Below are 15,563 nucleotides of genomic sequence, written 5' to 3'. Positions count from 1 at the left end.
TCTGCAAGTCATAACAAAACAGGAGGTTTTGTCTCAAAAGCTGTTCCAGGTCAGGTCAGGGACATGGTGTGCTGAAGCAGAAAGATAACAGTCTGCTCTGCTTGGTGACATGACGTGTCCATAATATTTATTCAAACTGACGAATCAACAGTTTGAGAGGGTTTGTTCCTTCTGGAGAGTTCTACATACATTTTTAAAAAAACCTTCTGTTAGGATATTGAAGAAGAAGATTACTTTATTAATCCCACAATGGGGAAATTCAACCTCTGCATTTAACCCATCCTTTTTTACACACAAGTGAACACACCATGCAAGGAGCAGTGGGCAGCAAATTAACAAAAGGGTTCAGGGGAAATAGAGGGGGTCCAGACTTTATGAACTGATCCACCTTAATCATGTAAATCAGGGAAGTGTAGTTTGAACCCAGAGAACCTGTAACTGCAAATTTCTTGACGTATTGTAATAAAATTATGTTAACCCTTAATAGGGCACTCATTGAAATACTTGCAAATTTCAACCCTACAGAATATTGGAGGATATTGCATACGGCCAGAATGTGTAAAAAAAAACATACGGACCCGGGGAGGGGGGTAATATTTTGAGAAAAAAGTTTATGAGATTAAAGTGGCAAATCTACGGGAACAAAGTTGCTTTTTTCCACTTTTTTCTTGTAAATCTGCAACTTTTTTCTTGCAGATTTGCCACTTTAATCTAGTAAATTTGCAACTTTTTTCTCGAAATATTATTTTATTTATGACTCATTTTAGATATCCGCTAAAGTTACCAAATATAGTTCTTCGCCTGATAAAGGGTTAAACTGAGAACTTGGACTTGGAGGTGAGACGTTACTGTTGGAGTCAGATAATTTAATTTTAAAGGTTTCCTCAATGCATTTCTCAACAAACGGAACCAAAACCAAATAGCAGCAAAAATAAGTCAAAGAACCATCCGGTGAACATGAATACAAATCCTTTTGTTTTGTGAGCGTCTAATCTAAAAACGAACACAAAAGCACCCAAAAGGATCTTTCCCCCATTAGAGTTTTTAGACCAAAGTCCCCCTTTAAATGGGAACAGCTTGCTGGCCCCGTTGGAGGCAAGTGAATCATCTTGTTAGCTCATCTTCCCCCCCCTCCTGAGGCTGGGGGGGGGGGGCAACCAAGCATCTGACACTGCAGCCGGCTGCCAGACTAATACACACACACACACACACACACACACACACACACACACACACACATTCTTGTACTTCTATCTTTGTGAGGACCCTCATTGTAACAGTGAATTCCCTAGCAAAGTTATAATAGTTTTGGATTTTTCAATAGTTTTAGTTTTAATTTTGTTGTGAATTTTTGTTTTCTAGTTTTAGTTTAATTTTTTTGTTTAAATGCTTAGTTTTCGTTTATTTTTTATTAGTTTTAGTTTTTTGTAATGGGGTATTTGTTGGGTGGGAGATTAAAAGAGGTCACAGTAAATTTTGCCTTTATTTCCTTTGTCTGATCCATCTTCATTATGTATAAAAAAAGTTGACAAAGATGAAAACGAAGGACATTTTCACTATAATTTTAGTTATTTTTAGTCAGTTTTGTCACCACAAAATACAGTTCCAGTTCCAGAGTTTTTAAAAACTCTAGTTTTTATTTTTATTTCAGTTAACAAAAATGTTTTTTCAATTCTAGTTTGCGGTACTTTGTTAGTTTTTGTTAACTATCATAACCTTGTTCCCGAACCCCTTACTCTAAGGTAACCATGGTTACCCTAACATACCTAACCCTAACCTGATTGTGAAATCAAATGCAGTAGCATAGGTAGCGTGGCCGAGCGGTCTAAGGCGCTGGATTAAGGCTCCAGTCTCTTCGGGGGCGTGGGTTCGAATCCCACCGCTGCCAAGAAGCTTTTCGGCTCTGTCGAGCCCCCTCAAGGGCTGGAGTAAACAAAACTTTCTTTACTCTAAGGGGCTTTGGATAAACGTGTCTGCTAAATGACTAAATGTAAATCTCAAAAAAAGCCTTTAAAGAAGTGAGGACCGGATGAAATGTCCTCAGTTCACAAAAATGTCCTCACTCTGTTGGTTAAAAACGTGTTCTGGTCCTCACTATGTAGGAAGGACAAGAGCACACGCACACAGGCTTACAAAATACACCCTGCGCATTAATTGACGGAAAAATCTGCTAAGCAAACAACTACCTCGTACATAATTCATGAACAGCATGCATGAATCATATGACACAAAAACAACAAAAAGATCACTGATTATTAAAATGTGATTTCTGGAAGAATTTCCCAACAGCCCATTGTAAACAAGGTAACATGGAGGCAGCATGTTTTGCAGTTAACCTGTAGAAAGACTCACAGATTCTGCTTGTCTGTGTGTTTGATGTCTGTTCAGGACAAACACCTGTTAATCTGGAGGCACTCATTGTAATTGCACAGTACATTCTGTGTTCACAGAACGCTCTGTCAAGCTTATTATGTGCCCCGCTCGCAGCTCTGCCCCCTCCCACCTCTCCAAATCCCACACCTTCAGTCTCTTTCCTTCTTTAGTTTTTAAAAAGCATTTGGTGTTGATCCAGATGCCAAACTCCTCAGTTTAACTCTATAAGAGTACCTTTATCTTGATCTTTTCCTGTACTTTCTTTTGTTCTGATTAGCCTTGTGTTAACTCTTTGGAGTTTGGGGCTATTTTGTTGGTTTTTAGACTCTTTGTCATTCTGCCTGTATGTGCAACTTAAATAATGATGACCGTGCCATGCTGGTATCATCTTTTTCAGCAGAATCTCACCTGATTATTATTTTGTCATTTTGACTTACTGGATCAACATTTTGAAATACAAAAAATACACACAAAAAAATACAAAAAACACACAAAAACACACATAAAAAAACACAAAAAAACACACAAAAAAATGACAAAAAAAACACATAAAAACACACAGAATACACACATAAAAGCACACAAAAAATACATTTTTTTTTACAAAACACACACACACACACACACACAAGATGTAATACAAAAAACACATGAAAAACAAGTTGTATTATTTCTATTTAAATATTTTTCTTGTTGATTTCAAGCATAAATGAACAACAGATGCAACATTAAAATAACAAAAATCTAAATGCATCAATAATGATTATTCAGAAATATAATATATGTGAATCTTGCAATTCTGCAAAATGAATGCTTTTCCTTTTTTTCTCTTCAACTTCAAGCACAATTTAATGTGACTAATTATCTACTTTGACCTGACCTGACATTACTGAAATAAAAGCTCTGAATTTCTTCCATCACTGGTCACTGACATCACTGCCTCTCCATTAAATGAGAACTGATGAGCCAGTTTTACAACAATCACTGCAATAAACACCCTCATAATGGATATAATTGCATGCTAACCCTGACGATGTTATGTGGTTATGTAAGAGCTAATTTTTTTAATCATTTCAGTGTGGCCTTAGAGAGCAACAAACAAATATAAGGATAATTTGTTTGGCATGGGGAAGAAATTAAGAATATTTAATTTCAGATTCATATCCTAGAATGATGGATTCATTTTCCTAGGAGGAAAAAGAAACATCTCATGCATAATATAAGCAAACATAATCGGGAATTATTACCCAATGTGTGCCCTTTCAGAATAAAACATTACTTGAACCAGAAGGTCGGTTAGCCAAATTTGTTTTGATAGGGCTTTTTGACCTTTATATTCAAACGGTTTGCAAAGCTGTAACCTGCCAAGTCATATTTAGGTATTTGCTTTTATGGGAATGCCATCTTGTGGTTATTCTCTTCTAGCCTGCTGATGTGCCTTTTTTGTCTGGATGATTATTTAGAAGTTTTGTGATGTGTGAGGTATGTTTTTTTCCACCTGGAAAAATGTTGGTTTACTCTTCAAAAAATGTCCCATAGTAGTAGTGGTAGTAGTAGCAGTAATATTAGGAGAAGTTATTGTAGTAGCAGTAGTATTAGGTGAAGTCATAGTAGTAGTAGTAGTAGTGGTAGTAGTAGTATCAGTAGGAGTAGTAGTGGTAGTAGTAGTAGTAGTAGTATCAGTAGTATTAGGAGAAGCAGGCCTAGTAGTAGTAGTATTAGTAGCAATAGTAGGAGTAGTAGTATCTGTAGTAGTAGTGGTAGAAGTATTAGCAGTAGTAGTATCAGTACTAGTAGTCGTAGGAGTAGTAGTAGTGGTAGTAGTAGTATCAGTAGTAGTAGTAGTAGGAGTATAGTAGTGGTAGTAGTAGTAGTATTGGTAGTAGTAGTAGTGGTAGTAATAGTAGCAATAGTAGTAGTAGGAGTAGGAGTAGTAGTGGTAGTAGGAGTAGTAGTATCAATAGTAGTAGTGGTAGTATTAGTTGCAATAGTAGGAGTAGGAGTAGCAGTAGTAGTAGTAGTAGTAGTATCAGTCGTAGTAGTAGTAGGAGTAGTAGTGGTAGTATTAGTAGGAATAGTAGGAGTAGTAGTGGTAGAAGTATTAGCAGTAATATCAATAGTAGTAGTCTTTGCAATAATAGTAGTAGTATCAGTGGTACTATTATTATTATCACTACTAGTAGTAATATAAGTAGTTGCAATAATAGTAGTAGTATCAGTGGTACTATTATTATTATCACTACTAGTAGTAATGGTAGCAGTAGTTACAATAATAGTAGTAGTATCAGTGGTACTATTATTATTATCACTACTAGTAGTAATAGTAGTAGTTGCAATAATAGTAGTAGTATCAGTGGTACTATTATTATTATCACTACTAGTAGTAATGGTAGCAGTAGTTATAATAATAGTAGTAGTATCAGTGGTACTATTATTATTATCACTACTAGTAGTAATAGTAGTAGTTACAATAATAGTAGTAGTATCAGTGGTACTATTATTATTATCACTACTAGTAGTAATAGTAGTAGTTACAATAATAGTAGTAGTATCAGTGGTACTATTATTATTATCACTACTAGTAGTAATAGTAGTAGTTGCAATAATAGTAGTAGTATCAGTGGTACTATTATTATTATCACTACTAGTAGTAATGGTAGCAGTAGTTATAATAATAGTAGTAGTATCAGTGGTACTATTATTATTATCACTACTAGTAGTAATAGTAGTAGTTACAATAATAGTAGTAGTATCAGTGGTACTATTATTATTATCACTACTAGTAGTAATGGTAGCAGTAGTTGCAATAATAGTAGTAGTATCAGTGGTACTATTATTATTATCACTACTAGTAGTAATAGTAGTAGTTGCAATAATAGTAGTAGTATCAGTGGTACTATTATTATTATCACTACTAGTAGTAATAGTAGTAGTTGCAATAATAGTAGTAGTATCAGTGGTACTATTATTATTATCACTACTAGTAGTAATAGTAGTAGTTACAATAATAGTAGTAGTATCAGTGGTACTATTATTATTATCACTACTAGTAGTAATAGTAGTAGTTGCAATAATAGTAGTAGTATCAGTGCTACTATTATTATTATCACTACTAGTAGTAATGGTAGCAGTAGTTACAATAATAGTAGTAGTATCAGTGGTAGTATTATCATTATCACTAGTAGTAGTAATTGCAGTAATAGTAGAAGTGTGGGTAGTTGTTGTTTTTTCCCAGTTTGCTTCCTCAGCACTTCCTGTGGAGAAGCAGCTGACTGCGGCCGGCTGGGGGCGGGGCTACAGTCTAGGGGGGCGGAGCTACAGTCTAGGGGGGCGGGGCTGGACGTGTAGTTCCGTTCTGGATCTCCAGCCAGATTTGTAGTTCCCCGGACTGCTCTGCACAGTGAGGTGAAGGTTTGTACTGTCAGTATGATACCAGAGCCGTCTAAGCCGCTAATATATAATTTGATAAGCGAATAAACGCGTCGAACCTACAACGTGATGTTACGTCACTCTTTAACTTTGTTGTTAAGCTTGTTGGATCGCTAGCTAGCTGTTAGCTAACTTAGCTAGCGTCAACCAGCAAAGTTAGCTGTTGTTGTTGTCATGTTGATGCTCCTAGCAAGTTAGAGGACGTTACCGACAGGAGTCACAAACAAGACACGCACTCGTATTTCGATTAAAGGTGGCTTGAGATTATGATTATGGTGACATTGAGGAACTGAGCCGAGTGAAACCATGTTAATAACTCGCCTCACATCACAGCTATTCTTTGAGACTTGTGGTAAACGCCAGAAGGCCTGTGCAGCTTTTTGTTTGTCTCTGTGTTCAATGTGGTTCAACTCTGGAGTTTTTTTTAAATAGCCTTTTCTTTTGAAAGCAAGCCAGCCCCTGCCACACTACTGTATCAGCTTTCACTCTTACATTGCCTTGTTTTTCTCTCAGTAAATAAGGTCAAAGGCTTGAAGCAGCTGCACTTAACTGGTAGAAGACATCTTTCCTTTAAACCATCATCTCAGGGACAACAGCTACAGAGACAAGGATTGGGTGACATCAGCCTCCCCCTTTTTCCTGATTAGACTTCTGCTGCCTCTTGGGTAAGGATTTATTCATCCTGGTATTGAATATAAATTGTCACCCTGTTAAAATAATCGCCTAGGTCATTGTTTCAAGTTTCGCAGGAAACACAAAAAACTTCACCAAAAGTGTAACATATGACATTTATTGATCATTTCACTCAAAAAGGATGTAACAAAGGATGGCTATTGGCATAGTAATAACACTGTGTGTAAATGATGTAACTTAAGAGAAATAAATGACTTAGGCAATTTTTTGAACATGCCTTTGTGACACTTTATTTTGAAGGTGTCTTCATAAGAGCCACACAAGCCTGTCAGAAACATGACATGACAAGTATCATGAGCATTAATGTTACTTCAAAGTGTCATTAATGTTCATGACACATCCCATGTCATGTTTATGACAAGCTCATGTCACTCTCATGTAGACACCTTCAAAATAAAGTGTTACCTTATCTTGCTTAAGTCACAAAGGCATGTTCAAAAAATTGCCTAAGTCACATTTTATTTTGACTTAGGCATAATAAATCCGCTTAAGTCACACACTTGACATAGGCTATTATCTTAAAGGGGTAAAATCACATGATCTGATCAACTGAGGATGGGGGTGATTTTACCATAGGTGGTGGGCGTCATGAGGAGATGTTTTAGGCAAAAAAAACAACAATTTTGACAAAAAATGACTTAGGTAATTACTTTAACAGTGTGACGAAATGCTTGTTTGTTTGTTATTTGTTGTTAGAAGCAGCCAATTACCCTGAAAGGTTTAGATTACTTTAAGGTGACCCCTGTAACATCCAGAGGGTGTTTAAAGGACTGTGGCTGTTGGTAGTGGCTGAGTAATTATGTAGGGACCTGATGACTGTAATGGGCAGTTTACTGTGATTGTGTTTGGGCTACCTTATAATCTGTAGCATTTCTCCCTGACTCTGGACAAGGTGTAATTAATACTGTGTTGCTCCTGTGTGTTGTTATTGTTTCATGTACAATACCCCAGACCTCTAGAACCACAGGGAACACTGCAGCCTGACATTGCTCCCTTGTTGTGAAAACCAGTTACGCAATCTTGACTCAAGTGACACATTTAGACCTCAGTAACTAGTATAGGTCATAGGTATAATACATTACACAGTCTTACACAAGTAACTTTTGTATATTCCTTGAATTGCACTGAACTTAAAATGTATATATTATTCAAAGTTTACTAAAGAATTGAAGGTAGATAATGCTAATTTGATATTTTTTGCTGATTCTAAGGTGAACTAACTGGCAGACAGGATCATAATGTCAGCAGAGAAGATGGAGACAACAGCGAGTGTGTCCAATGGAGAAGCGCCTGCTTATGAGGCAAAAGATGGCACCCTCAGGTAAATCTTCCTCTAGTATTATAACTGGATTACCTCTGGGACAGTAAAATAAGATTACAAAATAATCATGTTGGTTGTTGTGCTTCTGTCCTATACAAATTATACCTTCAATTTTTTCTAGGGCCGGGACTTTAACGCGTTAATTAAGATTAATTCATTACACAAAAATGAACGCGTTAAAAAAAATGGACGCATGTTAATCGCACTTTTTTTTGCACCGCGGAACGTTTCTCACTGGATGAGTTTCAGGCGGACCGATTATACTGGAGCACCAACTAGCGTTCATGAGTTCAGACAACAACAGACGCTTTGGTTGGCCCCGTGGATGATGGGACATTTTCTTACAAAAAACCAACGGATGGAAGCTTCGATAAGAGCATGGTTGTGTTGCTATGCAACAAGGAATTCACATATCACCGCAGCACATCGAGCCTCAAGTATCACCTCAATGCTAAACATATAGCAGCTAGCGGCTAGTGTGGTAGCTAGCGTGGATTGTGTTTTACTTAAAAAACCAAAGTATTCTAGTTAACAGAAGGTCTACCTACCTATAGGCTACCTGGATTTATGAAGTGTACTATATTTCTAAATATGCTATTGCTACACTTAATGGCAAAAATTGCACTGGTCTGTTGGACTTGAACAAAAATAAACAATATTTTTGTTGCTTCAGCTTATGTATTCAGTCATTATTCAATGGTATACTAAAAATCCATGTGAAAAAAATGACTTCTCACTGTTCTCAGGTCAAATATTTATATGCGATTAAAATGCGATTAATTTCGATTAATTCATTACAAAGCCTCTAATTAATTAGATTAATTTTTTTTAATCGAGTCCCGGCCCTAATTTTTTCCTTCACTTTTCCCCTCAGTCCTGAGGATCTGTCTGAGGTGCTGGCAGCAGGGACCAAGGAGGTCCACGAAAAGGCTGAGAACACCCAGTTTGTGAAAGATTTCCTCAGGGGACGCATCCGCAAAGAGCTCTTCAAAGTCAGTCTGAAAAAATTAAGTGAGAAATTGTGACAATGTACTAGAAGAATGAGACAAGTAATGTAATATTTTTCTCTCTTGCTTCCCCAGCTTGGTGCCGTGGCGCTCTACTACACTTATACAGCCATGGAAGAAGAAATAGAAAGGAACAAAGATCACCCCCACTTTGCCCCTCTGTATTTTCCTACAGAGCTGCACCGCCACGAGGCCTTGGCCCGTGACCTCGAGTACTTTTACGGCCCTGAGTGGCAGAGCCAGATCCGCTGCACCGAGGCCACTCAACACTATGTGGACCGTATTCACCAAGTAGGGCAGGAAGACCCAGTGCTGCTGGTGGCCCACGCCTACACCCGCTACATGGGGGACCTTTCCGGGGGCCAGGTGCTGAAGAAGGTGGCACAGAGAGCCATGAAGCTGCCGCCCACTGGGGAGGGCCTGGAGTTCTATCAATTCGACGGCATCCACAGTGCCAAAGCATTCAAGCAGCTGTACCGTAGTCGGATGAACGAGCTGGAACTGGACATGAAAACAAAGAAGAGGCTGGTGGACGAGGCTGTCAAGGCGTTTCAGTTCAACATGGAGGTGAGAGGCTGAGGAGAGACGACTAAATGGAAGCTATGTTTAGAAACACTAGTGGGCGATTTGTTCCCTGGTGGTGAAGCGGTTAAATGAAGGTTTGCTTGCAGTGGAGGTGTGCTACTTGTGCCTGTTTTGATAACTTCCTGAATTTATATTCAGGGTTCTTACGGGTGCTTGAAATCCTTGAAAATGCTTGAATTTAAATGTTGTATTTTCAAGGTTTAAAAAGTGCTTGGATTTTGGATAAAGTGCTTGTAAATGCTTGAAATTCTTACTGTATTTCTCTTGTAATTTGACTATATCCATCCATAGACTATAGATCAGGGGTCTCAAACTCAAATTACCTGGGGGCCGCTGGAGACACAGAATTACCAAAAAAGATACAAAATCACCCAAAAAGACACAAAATGACAAAAAAAGACACAAAATTACAAAAAAAGACTCTTAAGAAATTATTAAAAAATGCAATCTGACTATATCCATCTATAGACTATAGATAATCACATGTTCAATGTAAAAAAAATAATGAGTAGCCTATCTGAAATGAAGACTGTTCCTCCATCGCTGTTGGTATGGTTAAGTGTACTTAGTATGTAAGTACTCATCTAAAACATGCAATTTACAACAGGTGAAAGATGCTGGAAAAGCTTGAAAATTTACCTTGAAAAATGCTTGATTTTGACCACTGCTAAAGTGTACGAACCTTATATAAGACATATTGAAGGTAATATATTTATTACTGAAGGCACTGTCATCCTCTATCGTGATCCTATTCTAATTGAGACATCCTTGTGACCATTTTCCCTTAAAGTCACTCAAAAAGTATTTTCTATTATGTATAAGATTCTGGTCTTGGCTCCACTTATCTAGATATGAAATTACTGCATTGTTGACTTGTCCTTTACTGCATTGCACCTTGTATCTTACTGGATGTAGAGCTGGGGATATGACAATACAAATGTCTGCTGTATTGCGGTCTCTGTTATGTTAACGATCCCTTTCATATCTTTAGGGTGTTTTAGACCCTGTGGGCAATATTGTGCATTGTTTATCCCAACAGTTTTATGGCCGTGTTTGATCTTTCTATGATTTTCCTGTCAGTGTGACAGGAAGTTAAAATGAGTTGTTTGCTGAACAGACCTACCTTATGGTTTCATCTAGGGATGCACGATATTATCGGCACGTTATCGGTATCGGCCGATATTGGCTTGAAAATGAACTATCGGACATCGGCCAACATGCCGATATAATAAAGTGATTAAATAATGGGGTGCACATCACCTCTCTGTTGCACCTTGTTTGTAGCTCATAGAATTGTACAGTGTAGTCTGAGCCCACCTATTTATTTATGTTGTGATTAGGGACTGAAGCTGCTTATATTTTTTATACTTTTTGTGATTTTGTTTGCACAGTGCAGATTGAGTCGTCACATATTGGGCTCCTGTTTTAAGTTAAATTTGAATTTAAACAGCAGTCTGTAAGGTACATGTAGTATTATTCAATTTGGGTTTAACTGCTGTACAGTTGCACTTTTCACATGTTCCCAGTGAACACAGGTTATGTTTACTTATTGTGTCAATTGGGAAATTGGCCAAATTTCTCTGATTGTGGGTATTAGTTGTGCGTAAAAAAATATCTGTAATCGGCTAAATGAGTTGTAAAAAATTGGCATATCGGATATCGGCAAAAAATTGAATAACGTGCATCCCTAGTTTCATCCATGAACAATATCTAGAACAGGGATCTCAAACTCAAATTGCCTGGGGGCCGCTGGAGGCAGTATCAAAATGACCAAAAAAATTACAAAAAAAAAAAGACACAAAATGACAAAAAAGACACAAAATTACCAAAGAAAGACACAGAATTACCAAAGAAAGACACAGAATTACCAAAAAAAGACACAAAATTACCAAAAAAAGTAATTAAAGGGACCTTCCACACACAACACGGTAAAGTGCCATTCATATAAAACTCACATTAAACTTCATATCAAGGTGGGGCCCACAAAATGTCGTCACGAGGGCCGCAATTGGCCCGCAGGCCGCAAGTTTGAGACCCACGATCTAGAATATAGACTGTGCAACGAGCTTGATAATCTTACATATTGTATTTTTGTGTTGGCAGGTGTTCGAGGAGTTGGAGGAAATCGGCAAAACCATCCAGGAGGAGGTTTTAGATGCTGGCATGCCTGTCCATGGAGAGATGGGTGGAGACATTAGCAAGTGTCCCTACTACAATGCCAAAATGGGTAAGCTTTAGTACTTCTATCTGTAGCATTGGTGTCAATAGCCTGGGTATACCCATACTGCCTTGCACACTTGATTTCATTTCGAACCTGCAGCCAGTCTGGCAACCACGGCCGTTTCTTAGCCCTGTTTTAGGGATCCAATCACAGAACGGGGAGGGACGGCAAGACGATGACGCGTACTACTCGACAGACGGAAGCTTGTAGTTTTGTAGTTTTCTTACTGATCCAACATGGCTGCAGCAGACGCAAAACTCTCTTTAGCTGTAGACGGCATTTTAAATAGTTTAGAGCGAAAGTTGATTTTAAAAGAAGAACGTTTGACTTTACACTCCTGTTTCACCACCAAAAAGGATGTTTTAGCCTTGCTTCCGACAGGATTTGGCAAAAGCCTAATCTACCAACTAGCCCCGCTACCGCTCGCTGCTGTAACCACGGTGATCTGGCTACGAGCCGGGGGACAGCGGAGCCGTCCAGAGACCCCCAGCAGCTCCACTATTGACCATAAAATCAGTGGATGTGTGTGGCTGAATGACATGAGGGGGAATAAGGCGTAAAAATAAATAGTCTTGCAGAAAGCGAGAACTGGAGAAGCAAAGCAGCAAGCAACACACACACACACACACACACACACACACACACACACACACCAACACTGCCGGTAGACTGTGAGCAGCCAGAGTCAGAACATGCTGCAGAAAAACGTTGCAGAAGCAGAATTGAGCATTTTAGTCTCAAAGTAGCGATGGGCTAGTCTGGCTATGTAAACATCAATTTCTGTCGCTCTACATACGTCATCTGGTATAACTGATCTGATTGGCTAAGAGCTACCTACAGACGCTTATGATAGACATTCTAAGCGCCCAATAAACGGCTCTGGAGGATCGTAAACCACACCTCCTCTACGGAAAAATGAATGGCTGGTTTCCAGACTAATCTCATTTGTGATTAGTCTGGCGTTAGCCAGGCTAGGTGTCAAAGCTTTTATTATAAAGCTTTTGCAAGGATCTTGTTCAAATGTTTTCATGCTTCCTTCCAGCCGCGTCAGGTGGAACAGCGTATGCCTGTCAGATCGCCATGGCCGTCCTCCGACACCCGACAGGACAGGTGCTGTTTGCAACCTGGTTTGCTGCTCTGGCTGGATTGGCTGCGTGGTATCTGATGTGATCCAGCCGTCACCCTGTAACTCTGCTGCTGTAAGGGAGACGGAGGAGAAACAATGAAGAACGGACAGTAAGGAGACGAGAAAACTCCCTCAGGCTGTAGTCTCATACAAACATTCTGAACGGGTCCAAGTTTATTTAATGTTTGTAATAACAACTGACAGGAAATAAACTTGGATCTGTTTATTATCGATGGAATTCCAATAAAATGATCACTAGGACCAGTAGGACGTCATCTTCATCCATCCATCCATCCATCCATTCCTCCATCCATTCATCCATCCATCCATCCATCCATCCAACCAACAAGCTACACCTCGTTACAATTTACTCACCTGTCTTTATTTCTCTACCTCCTCTGCACTATCCCTCCATCCTGTCCTGACTCTGAAGTTGTCGGATGGAAGCACAAGTTGTGCTTAAGTGTTTAAAAAAAAATGAATCTCAATTTTAAACGAAGCTGCCAAATTGACAAAGCGTGGTGACTTTTAGATGCTGCCCACACACTAATAATAATGATTAATGCATTATCAGAAATTAATTCATAGTGAGCTGATGAAAAACCTATTAAAACAGGCTATGCATATATTATGGATATATAGCACAGTGTGTTATTGCTGGTCAGAATGCTGTGTTGATTGTGAATGAGGCCTTTGTGTTTTTGCGTTAAAAGATCTTAAAGGAGCAGTGTGAAGGATTTAGTGGTATCTTTTGGCAGGAATTGGATATAATATTCATAATTCTGAATTCATTTGTCCATAAATGTTTTTGTTTGCTTAGAATGAGCCATTCATATCCTACACACTGTTCCTTTATCTACCACAGAGAAGAGGTAATGTACGAGTTAATAATGCAACTGTATTTTTTTCTTTTTTTTAACTTCTACACTATAATTGACGTTCCAAAGATACAATACAATACACTGAAACTTTGTCTTTTTTCAAATCCATTTTCACATTTCATGAGTCAGACATGGCCTCAAATGTTTCCAAAAAGTTTGTACAGGTATACTGTGAGACAGGTGATAGGAATCTTTAAATAATTAAAAAAATATATAGCACACCTACACTTTGTCAAGTGTATGATTAATAAACAGACGGTTAATTTGCAAAACCAGATACCACCATTTTTATTTATTTCAGTCGAACATGTTTATTGTTTGCCTTCCATAAACCTTTTTGGTGGTGTTGGGTTAATTATTTTAAGAATGGCTTGTATCTTTATTTGCAAATAAACTCTTCATAGATACTAGTGAATATACAGGATATTTAATCTCGACTGATGCATGTTCAAATATACTGCTATTTCTCTCTTACAGAGTTCTATGATATGGCATCTTATTAGTAGTATTTCTAAATAAAACTGCCTGTTGTTGCATATGCATCGATTAACTATCCAAGATAAATGATTCAATTTTTACCTGCCACAGGAGCCTATATTAGGACGAAGGTGTTAACAGAGGTCTTTGCAGCAGTTTTAAAAGGAAACTGTCGTTATAATGTTAATTATTCATCATGCATAAAGACTAAATGTGTGTTATTATGAGCTACTTCAGGTGAGGTACTTATAAAAAGGTCCTTTAGCAGCTCAGTGGTTGTTTTTTATACCAGAAGGTGTCATCACTAAAACTGTGTGATCATTCTTAAATATTTTTCCTCATGCTGTATGTTGGGAAAAACTCTCCCAGAACTGTTTTTATCAGCATTGATAAGGAGGAATCTATTGTGCTGTTTGTACTTTATGCAGTGTAATTGCACTGTTTTCGGATTGAAGTTGAATATTTATCCAGACAGTAATGACATTTCTATTAACTTTGCTTTGTCTCTCCAAGCAGTTGTGTTTTTTTTTCTCCTTTGCTTGGAAATAAACCTGCTAAAAAATATTTCTATCAGGTTTTCCATGCTGGGTGCACTTGCACAACACGTTCACACATAAACGGATGTACTGTATTCTTTTATTAGCAAAACTTGTTTGGATTTCATCATGATGTGTTTTGTATTTGAGAGTCTCAGGGTCATGTTGCAGTCAGATGGCAATACAATGCATTCTGTATGGAGGACTAACACACGGACTAGCCTAATATACTCCTGTAGTTCAACGTCCATGTTTAATTTAACATTTTTAATGTGATGTGTTACAATGCTGCAGTATTTTTTGGCCATACAGAGGGGACTCAGGAGTACAGGAAGCTTTGGTCATCAGTTAAACCTTAGAGTGAAGTGAGTGAGATGCTTGACTAATTCATGCTGATGTTGAATTCTCTTGCCTTTTCATTAACCCGGCTGTTAATCCCTTGTGTGTCTCACTGAACTAAGCTTTATAGTGTTTGGCTATAATACTCTCATTGTATGAGAGTGAAACCCCAGGGGTATGTTGTGCTGTCTGTAATGAAATAAATTCTGTTTTCCTGCTCATGCCGAAATAAAGGTAATTAGTTTAGACTGGTGTTATTATTTTCATTTTTTTTTTTTTTTTAAAAAGACACAAAATGGACCAAAGAAGACACAAAATTACCAAAAAAGACACAAAATGACCAAAAAAATACACAAAATGACCAAAAAAGACACAAAATTATTTTAAACCCCCCCCACAAAATTACAAAAAAAGACACAAAATGACCGAAAAATACACAAAATTACTAATAAAGACACAAAATTATTAAAAAGACACAAAATTATTTAAAAAAACCCCATAAAATTAAAGATAATTAGTTTAGACTGGTGTTATTTTAAATTATTTTTAAAAAATACACAAAATGACCAAAAAAA

At 37.8% G+C, this 15,563-nt stretch overlaps 1 protein-coding gene and 1 non-coding gene across 3 annotated transcripts; both read left to right on the top strand.

Annotated features, from left to right (window-relative positions):
- The first annotated feature begins 1,806 nt into the window (after positions 1-1,806).
- Positions 1,807-1,888, top strand: trnal-aag (transfer RNA leucine (anticodon AAG)). The gene has a single exon. It is a non-coding gene; the product is annotated as a tRNA-Leu (tRNA).
- Positions 1,889-5,724: 3,836 nt separating this feature from the next.
- hmox2b (heme oxygenase 2b) lies at positions 5,725-15,234 on the top strand. 2 transcript variants are annotated; one of them, XM_059348647.1, is made up of 7 exons: positions 5,725-5,784; positions 6,316-6,467; positions 7,707-7,816; positions 8,691-8,808; positions 8,899-9,390; positions 11,512-11,635; positions 12,672-15,234. In XM_059348647.1, the coding sequence occupies exons 3-7, from the start codon at positions 7,734-7,736 to the stop codon at positions 12,797-12,799; spliced, it is 945 nt and encodes a 314-aa protein (XP_059204630.1). In that variant the 5' UTR covers positions 5,725-5,784; positions 6,316-6,467; positions 7,707-7,733; the 3' UTR covers positions 12,800-15,234. The 2 variants fall into 2 exon arrangements, with proteins under 2 accessions (XP_059204630.1, XP_059204631.1); XM_059348648.1 differs by having other exon boundaries at positions 5,730-5,778.
- Positions 15,235-15,563: the final 329 nt, after the last annotated feature.

Source organism: Centropristis striata, chromosome 13, assembly GCF_030273125.1.
Source record: "Centropristis striata isolate RG_2023a ecotype Rhode Island chromosome 13, C.striata_1.0, whole genome shotgun sequence".
NCBI classification, from domain to species: domain Eukaryota; kingdom Metazoa; phylum Chordata; class Actinopteri; order Perciformes; family Serranidae; genus Centropristis; species Centropristis striata.
The sequence above is the reverse complement of the archived record's forward strand: the minus strand, read 5'-3'. Positions and strand labels throughout refer to the sequence as shown.

Excerpts from the sequence above, each read along its gene's own strand:
- hmox2b (XM_059348647.1), top strand. The coding sequence starts at position 7,734 with ATGTCAGCAGAGAAGATGGAGACAACAGCGAGTGTGTCCAATGGAGAA. Across the intron at positions 7,817-8,690 it reads GCAAAAGATGGCACCCTCAG|TCCTGAGGATCTGTCTGAGG; the intron begins GTAAATCTTCCT and ends TTTTCCCCTCAG. Across the intron at positions 11,636-12,671 it reads CTACTACAATGCCAAAATGG|CCGCGTCAGGTGGAACAGCG; the intron begins GTAAGCTTTAGT and ends GCTTCCTTCCAG.